This window comes from Danio aesculapii, chromosome 11 (genome assembly GCF_903798145.1).
Source record: "Danio aesculapii chromosome 11, fDanAes4.1, whole genome shotgun sequence".
NCBI classification, from domain to species: Eukaryota; Metazoa; Chordata; class Actinopteri; order Cypriniformes; family Danionidae; genus Danio; species Danio aesculapii.
Genome location: NC_079445.1, coordinates 22,242,832 through 22,263,001, shown reverse-complemented (window position 1 = coordinate 22,263,001; position 20,170 = coordinate 22,242,832). Strand labels below are relative to the sequence as shown.

The 20,170-nt window shown below is 36.1% G+C and overlaps 1 protein-coding gene across 3 annotated transcripts in view; it reads right to left on the bottom strand.

Moving 5' to 3' along the window:
* foxp4 (forkhead box P4) overlaps window positions 1-20,170 on the bottom strand; it is a 189,838-nt gene that overhangs the window by 124,018 nt on the left and 45,650 nt on the right. For all 3 annotated transcript variants that reach the window (XM_056468746.1, XM_056468745.1, XM_056468747.1), the window contains exon 2: window positions 11,773-11,950. In XM_056468746.1, coding sequence (XP_056324721.1) covers window positions 11,773-11,940 — 168 coding nt within the window. In that variant the 5' untranslated portion in view covers window positions 11,941-11,950. The remainder of the gene's footprint in view (window positions 1-11,772; window positions 11,951-20,170) is intronic.

Genomic DNA, 20,170 nt, shown 5'->3' with positions numbered 1-20,170 from the left:
GAAAACAAAGAGTAAAGCAAACGTCGCGCACACGAAGACAGGTAATTCAGAGTTGTAATAACATTTAAAGTGGGGGGTGGGTTATGATACAATGACCACAGGAAGACAAACCGCCGAGTTCCCCTCATAATATACTCCAAGGGCAAAAAACAACACCGAAATGGCCAAATACCCTTATGAACACTTATTATCCAAATCAATTAGCAAAGCGCAAAGCTACTAAAATAAGACCTGAAGTTGGTCCTGTTCAGTCCTCGTCAATCCAAATCCCAAAGAGTCAAACATAAAGTGAAGAGGAAGTGAGAGAGACGGTGAAATCATCTGCTATCTCCTGTCTGTATCCCATCGGATCAAAAGAACCAGACCTTTACAACGATGTGGTCCCCACATGCAACAGTTCCAAACCATAACCAATGTTGAGCTGTAAATGTTTGTCTTTCTCAAAAGAGAGAGTCTGGCTGTTTCTCTCTCTCTCTGGTGTGTTTCACATTTCCAATCTGCACTACTTCGTCTCAACTCTCCACTAATTAGGAAGCAGTTGCTCATCTTCTCACTCCTCTCGAGAGTTTAACCCAAAACTCTGAAGTGGTCAAAAGTGATTTGAAAGAAGATTCACAGCATCGGGGTTCCAAGAGGCTCAACATCCTGACAAGCCGCATTCAGTGTAAAATTCAGACAGAGGCTCACAAAACTAAGATTTCCTATAGCAAAAATCTTGCTTTTTTTTACAAACATTTTTGATTAAAGGAGGTATATGTAAGTCATGTTATGCATTAAAGGGATAGTTCTCTCCAAAACAAAAATTTATTTACCCACCATTTGTACAAAAAGAAGATATTTGAAGAAAACTAGAAACTTGTAACCACTGACTTGCACGGTATTTGTTTTACTTACTATGACAGTCAATAGTTAGAGGTTTTCATTCATTTATTTATAAAATTTTCTTTGTTGGCTCAGTCCCTTTATTAATCAGGGGTCACAATTGTGTAGAAAGAATAAAAAAAGGTTGGGAACCACTTGAGGGAGAGAAAATAAAGTAAATTTCTGAGTAAACTATCCTTTTAATCTATTTTTATTGCCAAATAATTGACTTTGACAAGTAGAAATCCATTAAATATAGGATCAAATTCCTCATTAAATGAAATGAATGTATTGTTCGTTTACAGCATTGGATTCTCTCACATATATGCTGAACAACTTGAAAAACTTGGTTGTCTTTAAACTGAAAGGCATGTAAGCTGTAAAAGAACGGCACAGTGCTTCAAGGCAGCCGCTCTGTATCCCACAATGTGCGTAACCTGCTACGCACCATTTGGGGCACATCCTATCTAAATGGTCTCTTTGAAGCGAAACCACAGGTCTACTGTATCCCTAAAGAGAGCAAGAAAAAAGATAAGACCTCCCTATTAAAGAAAGCGAGGAGCAGAAGAGGGGTCTGTCAAGGCCACTTCCCCCTTGCCCAAGCTGCAGTAGCTCTAGATGGGCTACGGAGCGGGACCATTTGAAGTGAAGAACACTCGAGGGAATGAAAAACAGAAAACCCTTGGTTGGATTCCTGGTTTTGTGCAACAAGAGGATGAAATTCTATAAGGACTCCACTAGTGTGCACTCTTGTTTTTTTTTCTCTGTACCTCTCCTGTCTTCCTTTTTTTTTTTTTACAAAGCAAAGGGTTTTGCTGGTCTTCGGGTTGTGAAGCAGACAAGGAACATTCCTCAGGGGGGCCCAGGCGCCCTTTCTTGACACATCTCAGCATTGCACTTTCTCCCCCTTCTTCTCCCAATTCTCTCCAAGCACTTCAGCCCCACTTTCCCCTTTCCCTCTCGACTCTTTTCTCTTACCCTCTCTGACTCGGCTACCTCGTATCTGTCCGTACCCAGCATCCCCTCCTCTCCTGAGATGCCTGCCTCCGTTCCTCTGACTCAAACCCATCCCGGTGCTCTCTTTCGCCCCTTCACCGTCTCACCCTCCCCTCTGCTCGCATTCTCCATCACTCTGCTGGGCTTCTGTTTGTTTGGTAAAGACTGTTGAGTCTTTGACGTCTGTAGATGCCTGTGATTTCTCCCAGGCTCCCGAGGGGCCCAGGGAGAAAGCGCTTTGTGCTCTGACAACGTGGGCCTGCAAAGAGGGAGCTGGGACTGTTTTTCTGCTCCAACGCTTCTTGGCAGGGTGTTTTAACCAGTATCGCTGGTCTATGCCGCTTCCAGGTAAAAGATTCCAGCTCACAAGAAGAGACTAGACTAGATAAACTGCCCAAAACGAGTGCATTCACTTTGGTTAAGGTGTTTTTTTATTGCTTTATAAAATTAAATGAATATTGATCTGATTTGGTCAACTGATTGCATACACAACATATATTTTTAAAAATTATTTATTGTATTTTTCCCATTTATATTTATTTTTTCCATTTATAAACTTTTGTGAGAAAAAAACATTATTTTCTTAAATTTGTATTGTTAAAAGTTTTACATTTTTATTATTTAGTAGTTAAAGCATATAAAGCATAAGATAAAGTATACAATTTTTATTATCGTACAATGAAAATAGACTTTTATGTTAGTTATATTCATTTTAAGATACAGTTGAAGTCAGAATTATTAGCCCCCCTGTTTATTTTTTTCCCCAATTTCTGTTTAACAAAGAGATTTTTTCAACACATTTTTAAACATAATAGTTTTAATAACTAATTTCTGATAACTGATTTATTTTATCTTTGCCATGATGACAGTGAATAATATTTGACTAGATATTTTTCAAGACACTTCTACACAGCTTAAAGTGACATTTAAAGGGTTAACCAGGTTAATTAGGTTAACTAGGCAGGTTAGAGTAATTAGGCAAGTTACTATAAAACAATGGTTTGTTCTGTAGACTTTGGAAAAAAATATATAGCTTAAAGGGGCTAATAATAATGACCTTAAAATGTTTTTAAAAAATGTAAAACTGTTTTTATTTTGGCCGATATAAAACAAATAAGACTTTCTCCAGAAGAAACAATATTATCAGACATACTGTGAACATTTCCTATTAATAATTCTGACTTCAACTGTACATTAATATAAATATATATATATATATATATATATATATATATATATATATATATATATATATATATATATATATATATATATATATATATATATATATATATATCTGTGTATCTATCTATCTATCTATCTATCTATCTATCTATCTATCTATCTATATATATATATTTATTTCGCTTTTATGCTTAGATACTTTGTCACATTATAATAAATTGTCACCTTGGAATTATAAGGTTCTATCTGTGTTCTGAATACTTTTGAGATATTAAGTTTCAAAGTTTTTGCATTCCATAGCAAACAATATGTGTGTAACATTTGTTTTTCAGATAAAAAAACTCTTAAAATATAAACAACTTATAAAAAAAACATCCCATAATGTAAATAAGTTTTCATTTTATAAGAATATGTCAATAACTCAATTTTGACAAAAATATCAGATAGAACCCTATTATTCTAAGGTGACGAAATGCTATTTCAACTATTACCACTTATTCAACATAGTACTTTGTATATCTCTTTTATTTACAACTTTATAAACTTTTCATTTATTACACAAAATTTTTCTAACTTAATTCATCAACTTTGTGAAGTACCTTGCTGTATTGTTACAATGACAGTAAAGATCTTGACTTGACTTGAAGCTTGACATCTATCAATAGGTCAAAGAATTTGTGTGAAATTTTCATGAAAGGGCACTTGAGAGTATTCTTGAAACAACCCATATTCTTTTTCAGTCCTTCCCGGGCTTCATTCTGACCCGCTCCATTAAAAAAAAAAAAAAAAAAAGAAAAAGGAGGAGGAAAAAAAGAAATTGTATGAGATGAGGATAGCGGAGCAGGACAATAAAACTTGATAAATGACTTTTTAGGAGGCTCTGCCATGATAACACTTTACTGCTTGCTTTGCCATTTTCAGAGCCTTCCTCATTAAAGTCATTTGGCTTCAAGGCCAAACTCTCCATTCATTTATAATCAAATGAGGGAACTTGATGATGAACTAATTCATTCATCAGATTCTTATGAACAATGGCTATCTGAGATGGAATAAAGGAGGCAGATTTCTATGGCATTGCCACCCATATCAAAGGGCGCACTGCGTCGCTGGCTGGCACAGAACATACATTTCATCTGAAGGAGGGGAAAAAAGAAGAGAGAAGAATATTTGGGATATCTCTGTGGACAAAGGGGTTAGGACGTGGGAGAATGTCATTCAACTGAAACTGTAGAAAAAGCTATTATTTTAAACCAAATAGGGTTGTGCAATATGGCAATATATATATATATATATATATATATATATATATATATATATATATATATATATATATATATATATATATATATTGTATGGACAAAATTAAAAGTCTATTGTTTAAAATTATGCTACATTGTTTATTTTGTGTCACAAATTATATTACAATACATTACATTACATTACATTACATTACATTATATTATATTATATTATATTATATTATATTACAAAGTATATTTTGTTTCTTCCGACAGCTACATGAATAACAACATCCTGAGAAAGTAGCAGTATCTTGGAAGCACAATCTTTACAGTTTTCATTATATTTAGCTAAATATTTTATTTTTTTTATGTCAGACCTGTAGTTTTTGAAAAGTGTTTTATATTTTATTAATATTTATTTTAAATTTTTAAATTTTTAATCAAAAATTTGCCCTGAAGTTCTAAATAAAGTGAGAAGTAAAATCACATGTGAAGGAGTATATACTTTAAAATGTTAAAAACAAACAGTACTTTACATATGGTCACAACATAAACTATTAATTGATTGAAATTACAGATTTGATACTATATTGCGATATATATTGTTATGAAGATATGAGATTTTTGCCCAGGCCTAAAACCAAACAAAGCAAAAAAATCAAGTCACAAAGTCTATCGTATTTGGATGCTGATTCCCCAGTAAAGGGACTATAGAGGCTTCAAAATCCAAACATTTAAGAATTTATAAATTTCCTAGACATTTAAACAGATGCCAGAAGACTTTCTTAGGTTTAGTATTTTTCTATTAAGCGACTTGGATAACACTGGAGTGAATGTATAAAAAAAAACTGCTTCTGGAAGATGAGCAGATGTGTAGAGCCTCAATCCATAAGGCTCAAGGCCATGGAGAAATAACATACACCTACACATTAACACTGACACAGGTGTGCACATATGTGCTTATATGCAAGCAACCACATAAAATATCCATAAAAAGACAGTGGCTTACATCATTCATGCCACAGAAGGTCTCTTTGCGGCATATTTTGTATCTACACAACAAAAGAAAGTTCTGAATTTGTCTAGCCTGCACGCAAAAAGTCAGCTACGAATCGCATTTTAAATGTAAAAATGATGAGAAATGAAGTTGTATTGTCAGATATTATATCACACTGTAAAATATTAAGTCAAATATTGTGTGACATAAATTACATTGTAGTTTATAATGGTAACATTTTGAGATATTCCATCACATTTGGAGATCTAATGTCATAGGGGAAATTTAGATATAACACTGTAGGATATAATATCAAAATGACCAAAAATTCATATTGTGAGATATCAACTCGCATTGTGTGATATAGTTAGATGCAATTGCTAGATGAAAATGAAGACATATTATGGGATATCAACTCGTATTGTGTGATATAATGTTAGATGTAATTGCTAGATTACCATAAATAAAGACAAAAAGATTTTAAGAGCCTCTCTTAAACAAGGTTATCTACAGTAAATGTAGATTTCCAACTAGACAAAATATCTGTTTTCTTCAGACCAATGAACAGCAAGAATACTGTGGCTTAATTATGAGAAAATTAAGTCACATCAGCAGATTTTATGTCAAATTGCGAGATATAAAGTCAGTGTTATGAATGAAGTTGCAATTCTGAGATATTTTTGCAAACATGTAAATCACATTAATAGGAAAAAGTAAAATAAAAAACCTAAAACTATACAATAAACGATAGTTATATCTCGCAATTTGATTAAATCTGTTGATGTTATCTAAAATAAATGCAGAACCATTAGCTATTAATGTTAATTGTAATTAATTGCTTAAAGCTTGATTTATACTTTCGCCTGGCCCCTTGTTGTGGAACTCTGCTGACTGTGCGCGCACCTCACGAAATGGACGAGACTTTTATACTTGATGCGCTCGCTGTTGTGATATTTTTTTAAATGACGGGGGGGGGGGTGGTTAAAAGGAACTGACCGTAAAATCAGACGAATAAACAGAGAAGTAGAAAGGAACTATGTCATATCATTAATATTATTGAAGATTTTTAAACAAATAATTTTTATTATTATTTTTAATGATTATAAGGATTTTTATAACCATTTTTTAAATCAAACTTTAATGCATCACTTGCTTTTGTCCACATCTTAGAGTTTTACCTAATAAAGTTTATTAAATATTAATGACAACAGAATATGGGTTTCTCTACAAATATATTTTTTATTATGGCAAGAATGAAACCAAAAAAGTACACTCACTAAAACTTTCTGATGTTTTTTATTATTTAGCCTGCTCCACAATTGACATGTTACTCTCTGGCTAGTTTCTGTCCTCTTCTCATGCTAAAAAAGGAATAGTGGTCCAACATTCCTGACCATTATCACCAATAAAGCCTAGAAAAACAGGGCATCAGTATATTGTAAACAGATAGGTTCAAATATTCCTTTCCGGTTATCAAAGAAATAATTTGTTCCTTAATTATAGTTTTGTAACTATTAAATTGTTTTAAATTCAAAATTGTAATATATACATCACAACATATAAATTGTGGAAAAAACTTATTCTGTTATTGTGGTCTGTATACACTTTTGCAATGTTCTCTTTTGGCTTTAACAAACTTATCCCTCAGGTTTTGCCAAAATTTTAAATAAAAACTATCCTTCTTTCCCACTGCTGTTGCAATTTCTAGCCAAGAATTATTGGTCATCTAGTTCAGTGTTTCCCAACCCTGTTCCTGAAGGCACACCAACAGTCCACATTTTCAACCTTTCCCTAATCAAACACACCTGAATCAACTTATCATAACATCAGAAGAGACTCCAAAACCTGAAATTAATGGGTCAGATAACGGAGACATCCAAAATATGTACTGTTGGTGTGCCTCCAGGAACAGGGTTGGGAAACACTGATCTAGTTATCCCCATGATCACGCATGGACGGATCATAAAGATGTCTGTACAGGCATACCTGTTTTTATACATAAACTCTTTAAAGTGTTTCATATTTAACTCAAATAAAACGCGGCGCCGCGCGAACTGTTCGCTCTAGTTTTTAAAAAAATTGTGCGCTCCGGCAGCCGAAATCATGTCGCGCAAACCTTCGCAAACACATCGTTGACGTCACATTTGCCACGCACACTCAAGCGAACTAGCGTAATTAGAAAGGTACAACCTTGATTCAGCTTTTTCTCTGTGCACATTTTTGTCCTTTCTATGTTTTTTAGATGACGTAAAGTCTTAAGGGATTCATAAGAATATTAAAATAGCTAATAGAATATAACATTTATAAGAATATAAAAGAATATAAAAAAATCACCCAGAAATAGCTTAATATCAAAAAACAAATGATAAATACAAAATTACCAATGAAGTGAGACTTACTTAAAGAGAAGCAGAACAGGAAGAGAGAAGGAATAAACCTGCAAAATAACAATTTTGCATACTTTGCATACTGTCACTTGAAATGAGGGCTTGGAATTGTAGTGGAAGTAATAAATGTGAATGTTTGCACTCCTCCTTGGCTGGATCCTCTCTCTTTCTTATGTGTGTGTGCACGTGGAGACTCCCGCTGAGCGAGCACAGGCTCACCACACACAAGGAGGCCTTTCTTTCCAGCTCCGCAGTCTGGTGTTGGTGCACCTGTACATGGTCATGTGAGCCAAAGCCTTTAATTAGAGATCGAAATTGCCAGTTCCTTCTGCTCTAAACCATTTCCAATGTCAAACATACAGCCGCCGCGGCCTCAATGCCACACTCTGTCTCTCTCCTTCCTTTCCTTTCTCTCTGTCCCTCTTTATTTTCCTTTTCCACTTTCCCTCTCATGCTACACGGCCCGTACTTTTGGTCTTCGGTGGCAGCAGTAGCTCTTTATAAAAGTTATATCCAAAACATTTTACATCATGCTTTTCATAATTCATATGTCAACTAGAAACTGACAGTGCAACTATGTCTCTTTAGGATAATCGTGTGATACTTTGCAGGATGTTTTTTAGGCCAGAATAAAAGCTTTTTATCTTAACATATAAATAATATGAGTTAAATATTAAATGAAAAAATAGTATAAATAAAAAACATAATTATATAACAAATATATATTATATAGACAAATATATTACTACTTTTAATAAAAAAATATTTCTACATTTTTTTATTATTATTATTAGTTGTAGTAGTAGTAGTAGTAGTAGTAAAAACATATAGCTTAAAGGGGCTAATAATATTGACCTTAAAATGGGTTTTAAAAAAATAAAAACTGCTTTTATTCTAGCCGAAATAAAACAAATAAGACTTTATCCAGAAGAAAAAATATTATCAGACATACTGTGAAAATTTCCTTGCTCTGTTAAACATAATTTGGGAAATATATTAAAAAAAAATAATAATAAATAAATAAATAAATAAATAAATAAATAATAATAATAATAATAATAATAATAATAATAATAATAATAATAATAACAATAATAATTATATATATATATATATATATATATATATATATATATATATATATATATATATATATATATAAATAACAAATTATGACTGAAGGTTAAAGCTGATAACTCCTAAAACCTAAAACAATCATTCCATTATAATGCACACCAGAATAGAAGGCTAAAAAAGAACAACACTTACACACCGAATTACCTTGGAGTGGTAAATAATTTAGTTCAACAGCTCCCACTTTCTCTTAATAACAGTTCATCAATGTTACATTAAGGCTAGGATCTGTTACCAAGTGTGCGGCCTGTGTCACTGATAACAAGGTTGAGGGCTCCTGTTACCCTCTGTGTGTCTGCAAAGCATTTAGGGGAGAGTGTGAACAGAAAAAGAGCGTTTCAGCCAAGAGAGTCCGGGAAGTGAGGAAATTCCAACTGACAAACTGGATATGGAAGACACTGACGCATAGGCCAGAGAGCAAAAACAGCACAAGCCTCTGCACGCTGACGTGTCACTGCATAAAACAGTCGCTTCGAGGATCATTGTGACTCAGGCGAGACTAAAAGTGCTGCTCAAACTGGACCAGAAGAGTCAGGAATTCAGCAGAGTCTACATCATGTACAGGAGCGGAATCAAACCGCCGAGTGCAGTTCTGGATGACTGCATGGAAATATGAGGCCTATTTGGTTATAAGATTAGTTCACCCAAAATAAGTAATCACTTACTCGCTCCTTTGTCATTTCAAACCTTCTGAACACAGAAAAGAGATTTTGTGGTGGATACTTTGTAAGCAGCGAAAACACATGGGAGTTAGGGCTAGGCAATTAATCGAAAAGTAATCGAAATCGACGTTAAGAACCTATAATCGATCTAATTTTACCAGGTCAATGTTTTCAATTACTTTCCCTACCGCATGTGGAGTCATGTGACCCCGCTCTGTTAAGGCTACTTTATACTTCTGCATCGAACAAACAGGTATGGTCTGACGCATCCTTCATGCGGTAGCGTACCTGCGCACCTCTCAAAAAAACTTAACTACACGTTGCAAGTTTGCACTACATTGACGATGATTGGAAGCTGCGCCAGAGACGGCATAATAAAATTATTATTTACATGAAAATATTTGTTAACAGAAAATATTATTTACAGGATATACAAGTCATTAGATTTAGAAGAGATACTGCTTATTTTCTACCTTTAATATTAAAAATTTAACTATGAAAAAAATTTATTTTGTTTCAAAATGTGCAAGTAATTTATTTTCGCTTTTTTCTAAGAAAAAAGTGACTGTTTTATGTAACGTGTGTATTAATTTCAGTTGTTCAACGTTGACGTTCAATACATAATCATAGATAGCAGATAGTGTGTGTTTCCTTCAATTATTTTAAAATCAAGAAATGCACCCTTCGTTAAAAAAATCTCTCACTTGTAATATGAGCATATTTACAGTACAAAACTTGTTCATAAATCAATAAATCAAATAATTGTTCATTAATCGTAATCGAGTTAAACATATTAAATTAACCAAGATTTTGATTTTAGGCCAAATCGCCCAGCCCTAACGGGAGTGGAATCATTTAGACTTAGTTGTATGTAAAAAAATTCATTTATATTAAATGTAGCCCTATCCAACTTATCAGTGAAAGAAAATGAGCTGCAGTTTATTACATGTGCAACAACCTCTGCAATACTTTTAGGGTGCTTGTTCTTAGGGTGTGAAATTTTCCTTCACAAAAAAAAAAAAAAACGTTATTTTTATGTTAAAAGAATGAATGAACTTATATTTCTGTGAATCATTTTGTACAATGCACTTATATGCATATATGTTTTTATTTTGTACTTATATTTAAATATTTTTCCCCATGTAATTACATCTGTAATTAATTTATGTTTTTACAGTTTACCTACTGTACACTGTTGACCCATCCTTTACAGCTAGCCCATCCTTAAATCTACCTATACCACCAAACATGTCCCTAACCTTACCCATATCCCTCCTCTATAGCAGTGGTTTGCAAAGTGGGGGTCGCGGGACAATGACAGGGGGTCGCTTGGTGATTTCCAAAAGTCAAATAAATTTTATTAAACTATTAGAATTACCATATTTTATCCATAACCCACAGATGTTAAAAACAGTAGTTTTTAATAGTAAAAAACAACAACATGCAAATAAAAAACCATCAGCCTTTTAATTTTTTTTATAGGATTGGTGTGTTTACGTTAGATTTACAACACAGCAATAACGTCAGCTGCAGCAGATTGATTTTATAACACCAGGTTAAACTTTCTGACACCTTTATGGCAATCAAATACATTAAAAATAAATACAGCCCACAACTGAACATTGAGAATAATCTCTCAGTCTCCAAAATTAACCAAGAATAGACTTGTGCTGAAAACATTGTGTTCACCAGTCTCTTTAGCTGAGGTTAATATTAAATTTAACAATTTAATAAATGACTATAAAAATGATATGGTTGTTAGACTGTTGCACTTTTTGTGTTGTCAATATGCTCGTGTTTATATAGGCCTATTGTTGTGAGTGCAACATTTGTATATTTCTAACAACCTCCAAGGAATTTGGGGGTCGAGAGTCACTGGCATTGTTATTTTAGGGGTCACGGGCTGAAAAGTTTTGGAACCCCTGCTCTATAGCACCATATGAGTTGTGCAATTCAATATTAACAATAGGTACATTGTAAAGTAGTTAAGGGGAACCTTTTTATTAACTAACACTTTAAACTAATCAGGTCCTATTAGTTCATGCTAATTAATACATTAAGTACTGAAAGTTTTAATGTCTGATTGAACTATCCTTGTAATTTTAAAAATATTTTTCCCATTAAATAAGTGAAGAGTGGCGAGAAAAAAAAACAGGCAATCAACTCTGAGGTTTCGAAATCCATGTGATTCAGTTTGCTTAATTTTTTACTTGTTTGTAGGTTGCGCAAGACTAGAATTGCACAAGAAAAAACTAACAGCTAAGACACTTCCTGAAGTTGGGCTTGAGAACACACACACACACACACACCTGCTGCTGTTGAAGATGCAGTAAATCCACCGGGCTGATCTCCCCATTGGTGTCACCGTTGGACCCGCCCTCTCTTCCTCCGCCGTCTGATTGGCTGCTTAGGCTGCTGACTCCATTTTGATTGGAGGGTGTTGTTCGAATGGTCTCAGTTGCTGATTCTACCATCATCACGTGGCACCTTGAAGGGGGAAAAAAAAGACATAAATAAATGAAAATCAGTGCTGAGTGACCATCAGGCATTGTTAGAAATTCTACAACATGCCAATATCTAAGCAAGCAATGCATTCTACCACAAAAGCAAATACACACACACATACACAAACCAATAGCCCAGATTCACAATAAACCCCATCAGAAAGTGTTTAATCGGAGTTAGAAATACAGTGGCACAGCTGCTAACCTTGATAAGAACATAGTAAACAAGCAGTGCACCATACATCCATTTGGATATACCTAAAGAACCACCTGAGCCTCTGAACAGCCAATGATAGCCAAGGACACAAATGCGGAGGAAGGCGCAACGAAGGTCTGTCTGAAGAGATACTTGTGTCAAACCAAAATGGCATTGTGCCGTGAAAGAGTGGCATGCTTTTCCCTTCGCCAAAAGTTACAATACAGTGCATCAGCTCTGATCGAAGGACATTTGTCTTTGACAGAAAGTGTTGATGCATCCACCACAGCGACAAAAGCGACCCTTTCAATTAGAAAACGTCTGCTCAAAAGAAACACCAACCTCTTGTGCACCTTATTATAGGCAGCACAAAAACACAAGCAACTTCCAAGAGAAGAGGAATGCATTTAGTGTCTTTAAGAGGTGAAGAGAGTGAAAGGGAAAAAAGAAGTAAGCCTTCAAATGAGTGAACGATTCAGTGAACCGATGACTTATTGACGTGTGCAGTCTTATTAGAAAAACAGCAAGTGCTCCTGAATTAAAGATGCTAGTTTTGCTGTCATTTTTTTGTCCTGATATATTTATTTATTTAAAATGCATTAAACGTAGTTTCTGCATACAATGACTTAAATACGCCTCTTTTACAATGTTTTTAATGTTTGAATTAATTTTTAATTCATAAAAAAATAAGCATGAAAAGTAAACAAATAAAAACCGAACAGTAAAAATTTATTTATTGGTTTATTCATGTTTTCCAATATATTAAAATTATGATATTAAATAATAATTCAATTGTATAATTTAATATAAATGTTTTTTTATTTGTTCACACCACATAATGTTAATTAAATTCAAGCATTTGTTGAAAATTCACACATTTATTCATTCTATTTAACCATATGAAGCCAACTTTAACACAAACACTACATTTCTAAGAACTGGGCATGAGCAATTTAAGATCTCTTTCTGCATTTTGATTTATTTAACCTCGTCTGCTTATGAAAGCCCTAAGATGTTTATTTAAAAACAATGATCAACAACCTGTAGAACCGCATTGTGATTGTATTGTGGGAAAGGTACTATCTACGCATGCAGTACGTGCTGTGCAGTAAAGCTCGCCACAACAACAGCTGAAGATAGATAGAGAAGACTACCCACTTCCACACCCAGATCTACTGTACGACAGGACGCTTTTGTAAACTTGAGGGCTTTTATTTCCAACAAATTCACAGTCTGAATCGCTTAAAAGCACCTGGTTGAAGAGTTATATACTTCATGCAAAGCTGTCAACTGAGGTAGTCATGCACAAATCGCATGACTGAAAAGGATGCAGGCATGTCTTGTATTATGAGGGATGCAAAAAAAAGATGTGGGAAGTTTTATAGCATGTAGACCCGTGAAGAACTCTAAACCATGTATTGTTAATTAAAAAAAAACCAACTATTTTCTGAGAAACAAGTGTCCTTAAGTGGCAGCAATGGTAAAGTACCTTTAACAACAATGTTACCTTTCCATTGCAAATAGGGTTCTAGATTTTTCTAGGTCTAGGACCAAGTTCTTTTAAAAACTGATATATAATACCTTTTTCCAATAACAAAGTTTTCTGGCCTATTATGAAACTCCTGCACGCATTTCCAATCCAGAAAAAGGGGTTCAAAGCCAGATTATTGGATCAACTCTGGCCCTAAAAACCTAAACAGTGCCACGGAGTAGAAATGCTGACACTGTCTTTGGTCGTTTCATTGAGCAATGTAATATAGTTGCACTCTTTTTTTCTGTATGTCAAAATATGTAAACCAATGGAGAGAGTGACACAATGTAAGTCAATGATTTAAGTTGAAATGACAGTTAGTGGTAGAATCACTCTCACCAAAGTAAAATAAAAAAAAACTGAATTGCCTACAGAAACAATGGCAAGTGCCATGTTTGATTTCTAACTGGTTATAGTCAGGTAAACAACATGTAGCAGTGTTGCATCATCATTTGTTTGTCTGTGGAAACATGCCAATGATTGGCAAAAGGCTTCATTAGGCTGTCCAAGAATGGGTCAAGAACAGACTCCAGAGGGCAAACCATTCTGGTGGAAGGCGAGGTACGATGTGACAGATTTTTGATGAACTTAGAATGATTCCTCTATTGCAGTGGTTCTCAACTAGGGATTCACCTCAAATTTCACTTTCCATGCAATGTTTAACCCTAACCCTGATCAACCCACTTGCCATTTCACAAGGCAGGGGTGTCTTAGAGGGCCACTTGTCCTGCAGAGTTTAGCTCCAAGTTGCCTCAAAACACATGAATGGGACTCCCTATGGTCTAGTGGACTTGATGGACATTTGCATGTAGCAGCCAAGTCCGCAAGACCACATGTGCATATAAAGTGTGTCGTTTGGGATTTAGCCTTGTAGACCTTGATTAGCTTGTTCGGGTTTCTTTAGCAGTTGGAGATAAACTCCACAGTAACAGTGTTTCTTGTTGGACTAGAGTTAAGATTCCTGTTTTAGGGTATTTCTGTGAAATCCTACTTCCAGAACTGTTATTTTTATGAGTGTAGGATCTCTCAAAACCCATTGCATTTTCATCAAGGCTAAAACCGACTTCATCATATGAGTAACCCAAATTGTTCAAAAGATGCACTGAAAAGCTTTAAGAAATGAGCAGCTGCTGAGCGAGTGCATCACTGCCATATTAACCAGCCCGGGGTGTAAGCAAGCATGAAGCCTTGTCATATCCCGTAATGGGTGTATATTGCCGCTATAATGGAAGGTCGTAAATAAAGCAGCCCAATAAATCTGCACAGGGAACCTTTGATTATGGCTGTGAGACAGAAGTTTGCAGCGTCTTGTAATTGTTTTTGGCAAGCTCATCTAAGCCGTCAATGTTGAGGCTTGCCGCATCTTGTTTAGCCCCCGAAGCCCCTCTAGCTGAACTTTGACCTGTGAAAACAGAGGAAGATGCATTTTTTCTTCTAAAGGGGGAGTGAGGGATACAGAAAGGGTGGGCGTTCTTCCTCAGATCCAAAAGATAAAATGTGCATTTGGGGGAGGGCAACGCACAAAAAAAGCCTTTTAATTGGGACGGAAGAGAAATGGGACCCAACTTGCCTTTGCTTCAGGGACAAAAAAAGAGAGAGAAAAAAATCAGCTTGCAACAGATAAAAACGAAAATCCCAGGACCAGCATCTTCGCAACATGGTAACGCAATGCATTGGCTATGCACTGAGGTTTTCTCTTTTTTATGTACTAATATCAGCAGATTTTCTTTGGCACTTACAAGAAAGGGTGGAGGGGGTGGTGATTCATTCTCTATCCTGTTTCTGCAAGTACTGAGGCTGCAACAAGGGATCATGGGAACTTCTCTGACTGCCTGTTAAAAGCTGTTTATATTGCTGATGCTAAGAGTTGCTAAGGTAAGATAGCAACACAGGGATAAACACGTATATGAATTCTGATTTGACTCCAAAAGTGCATATTAGCAGTAAAAAGTGAAAGCTTTGTAGTTTTGGTGATTTTTTCCCCCCTTGTGCGTATTAAAAAGGAAGTAACACAAAAACAAACAAGGTCAGGAAGCAAAGAGATGGCGAAACAAACCACAGTTTATCTCATTCATGACTAAACCCTGTCCTCCCAAAAGCAAAGATTCTCCTTTCTCTCTCTGTCTTCCCTCAGGCAGCTGCAGTTCTGTTCCTGTGCTCAGGGTCGGAGTCGGCGGCTGGCACAGGAACAGAGGATTCTGAGAGAGCAGGGTTGAAAAGACGCCGTCTGAGCCAGGTAGGCCAAGGGGCGGAGGTCTCCTGGGTAAATCTCATACAGGTGGGCCGTCACTTCACACCCTCTCAAAAAATAGCAGGCCCAGCGGGGACTAAAAGCTTCCAGTACTCTAACAGGGTCAGAGGTGAAAGGTAGACTGTCTTTTCCCAGCTCCCTTTTTTATTGTTTAGAGAACAGAGTTTACTGAAGATGTCAACACCATAAACTGTAGTCAAAGCATCAGGTGTTCATGGCTAAATCAACTTGACGGCTGTTTTTGCTTTTCATGCAACAAAAACCAATGAGTCAATGACATGAGTGTGCATGTGGGCAAAAAAATAGCTTGGAACATACAATTCTTAGTAAGGATGTTTAGATCTGACTATGTGATTGGAAATCGAGCCTCCATCGGAATCGGACTTTACCTTCCGATCAGCACTCGAATATAGATGTATATATATATTCTCATTATTTTTAACACATCTATAGTTAAGAGGTGGCACAGAGTTAGACCTCTTGCTTGTCTTCACACGTGTGTGGCATGACATCACTTTGTTGCAGAGACACTAGAAGACAGAACACAGTCTTACAGTAGAACACAGAAGCAACTTGAAGCGGAAAGCGCGAGTATGTTTGCTGTCTGGAGGTATTATAAAGTTGATGATGACAACATTGCCATAGCAAACTGTGAGATATAAAACTTGAGTTTGCCTGCAGGGTATTTTTAAGTTGAGGTGCTATTTGTTTGTATGTTAGATTGTTTTTATATTTACTGTTGCACTAAAGTGAAGAATTAATGTTATTTATTAATTGATTGTTCAAGCTACCTCACAGAAGTGCTTTATTTGTTAACAGAGTTGTTGAATGTTAAAAAAAGTAAATTAAATAAAAAATAAGGAACATCCTGGATCTGTTTCTTCACATTTCTATTTATTCTTTTTTCTGTGTTCTTGAAGTATCGGATTGGGTTTTGGTATTGGTAGATACTCAAAATCAATTGACTCTGACTCAAGGGCAAAATCAAACAGATCGGGACATCCCTCCTTCTTAAACATTAGCCTTTTATTCTCCATCTCATCTCATTTTCGTCTGCTTATCCGGGGCCGTGTCGAGGGAGCAACAGTCTGGCAACAGTCTTTGGAGAGAACTCCAGACTTCTCTCTCCCCAGACACTTCCTCCAGCTTCTCCAGGGATTCCGAGGCATTCCCAAGCCAGCCGAGAGACATAGTCCCTCCAGCATGTCCTGGGTCTTCCCTGAGGCCTGCTCCTAGTGGGACATGCCTGGAACACCTCACCCTATAAAAGTGCGCGCTGCCACCCTGCGCAGGAAAATCATTTCGTCCATTTGTATCCAAGATCTTGTCCTTTCAGTCATGACCCAAAGCTCATGAACATAGGTGAGAGTTTGCCTTTCGACTGAGCTCCTTCTTTACCACAACGGACAGATACATCGGCTGCATTACTGCTGCCGCTGCACCAATCCGCCTGTCAATCTCACATTCGATACTTCCTTCACTCGTGAATAAAACCCCAAGATACTTGAACTCCTCCACCTGGGCTAAGGACTTTCCTCCAACCTGGAGATGGCAAATCACCTTTTTCCGGTGGAGCACCATGGCCTCGGACTTGTATGTGCTGATTTTTGCCTTTAATCCAAGTTTCATTTTAATGACTTGTTTGGTGTAACCATATATATTTCTTTTCTTATATTAAAAAAACTTAATAAAAAATGTAAAGTATATACTTCTGAAAAAGAGTCAGTCTGTAAACAATGAAATGATGAGGGCTCAGTGGCTGGAGAACAGATTCGTTGAAGTGGAAGTGAGTGTACCTCTGAACCTGAGTACCAGCTTTTACAGTCTTTCATGGCTCGGTCGTTGTGCCGAGAGCTTTGAAGAGGATTGAGGCAGTTGGATCCAGACGGCTGATCCCAGATCAGCACATCTGCAGCCCCAGACTGCGGATTGGACTCGTCGTTCCGGTCCGACTCCAAAACACAAGCCCCACTAATGCCCTCTGAATTCAGCACTTCCAGCCTGGATCATCTCACCAGAGTGAAAATGGTAGACAGCCAGCGCTGTTCACATGATCCTTACTGTGCCATCTAATGGAATCAGTCTTTATTATTTCAGATGAAAATAAGTATATTTCAACCCCTTCACATAAAACGTACTACTGGCCTCTAAAACACTGAAAGCTCTATAACAAATAATTGACTATGATACCTGAAATTTCATTTTACACATGTTTTGCTTTTTTCCCCTCTTGTTTGGGACTTGGTGAAGGGGAAATATGGCAAACATTAAACGGGGTCTGAAGAATTTCCTTTGCATTGAAAAAGTTCTGCTCAAGCAGCGATGTTTAAAATAATGCAAAGATTCAAGCCATAACTCACTTGGCAATGTCGAAAAACTGGTTTAAATTTGCAACTTCAGCTCTCCGGCACACACAAAAACTACAAAGAGCAATACCCAGATTTAAAAAGAAAATAAAACGGCCATAATACAAGATGACAACTTTGACAACATTTCTAAAAATAGAATACCACTTCATTCCACCAGTCCCTTCCCACTTATTTTTATCACTGACTTATGCATTTACTCCATCTTTCCTGTCCTCTTCTTTATATAGGAACTCTTTGAGGCATTTGTGGAACTGTTTCAGATATTTTCAGTGTGGCTGTCCGTTTTTTGTCTTCCTTTGCACCTGTGGAGCAGCTCTTTCTGCGTGTTACGCACACGCTAGCACACACAGACACCCTTCTCAGTATGTTTTTTTTCCTCTTTCTCTTTTCAGTGGATTACCAGATTAATAACTCTTTATCATGTTAAGCCTTATACAGGTCTATTTATATAAGTCCCACAAAGGCTGTTTCTAGAGCCTTGCATCAGCTTGCAGGAATGCTCTTATTAATAAAACAAAGAAGGAGCCAACATGATTAGTGGAGACAGCCACAGTTGTGCCAGCACATCTCACATCTTCTCCCTTAGGCTACTGAAACAACAGTCCCGAACGCTTCGTCAGGAACAACCGCCGCCCCTGTTTGTCACCAAATCTGATTGAGCAACAATAAAGTCCACCTGAGCACACACAGCAACTTGCTCGGCTCCAAAAAACTAGCGAGTTGCCTATACAGAGAGAATTAAAAGGCCTCAAAGGTGTGCTTTAACAACAGGCTGTTTTTAATTATTCTGTCTACTAATATACCACATTTTGGACTATAATGCACTATGACTAGCTACTGTAGAGTTACCCTAACTGTAGAACATGGAGCTAGCAAGTCCAAGGGTGGATAATGTAAAGAGTATTTCTGTCAATACTGAGAAGTTAATCAAATATTAAAAAATACATCTATAACTAACATTTTAATAATAACATATTTAACTAGTAATATATTCATATTTATTTAATATATTAATTATTGTTTCAATAAAAAATTAAATCTCTGTCTGCACCAATAGCCTAGTGGTTAGCGCGTCGACACATATAACTGATGTGCCCACGGCGACCCAAGTTCGATTCCAGGCTCGAGGTCCTTTGCCGATCCTTCCCCCATCTCTGCTTCACACACTATCCAGTCTGTAAAATCTCCACTGTCCTGTCCCAATAAAAATATATTTTATATTTATATTTTTTTATTAAAAAAAATAATAAATAAATAAAAAATGTAATCTTTAAATCTTGCTCATTAGAGTCAATAAAACTGTTAACTGAAAAATTATGCATACTAATAGTACTAGTATGCATAATAATACTACTATAGTAGTCTCACTGTTAAGCCACCTTTCCCTTGCACATGACATTCAGACATGATGGAAGTCACACAGAATTTTCAGTTTTGTCATGCACCATGGGAGAAAAGCTGATTCTCGCGGTGTCCGAAATAAAGGAGTGCAAAAGCAAGAGCCTTTATTCTCTGAGCGTTCACCATGGTTGAATGAATGAATACTAGAAACTTATAGGCCACTAAAAATTTTGGAGGGAATGTGAAGACAACATTAATTGATTCATAAATTACTCATTTATGAATAGAAATGTTTTTTTTAATTTATACTTTTTATATAATTTAATATAGACTATTTCTCATCTCATGTGCACGGACCTGCTTGGACAACACTGGAATACATTACATCCAGCCGGCCGGTCGCATATAGCCTAGTCACAGGAGTTCAAATACTTCAACGTATCCACAGCTCAAATCGAATCCGAATTTTCTGCATACGGAGATGATCGGAACTCCACGCAGCTCCATTGGAAATG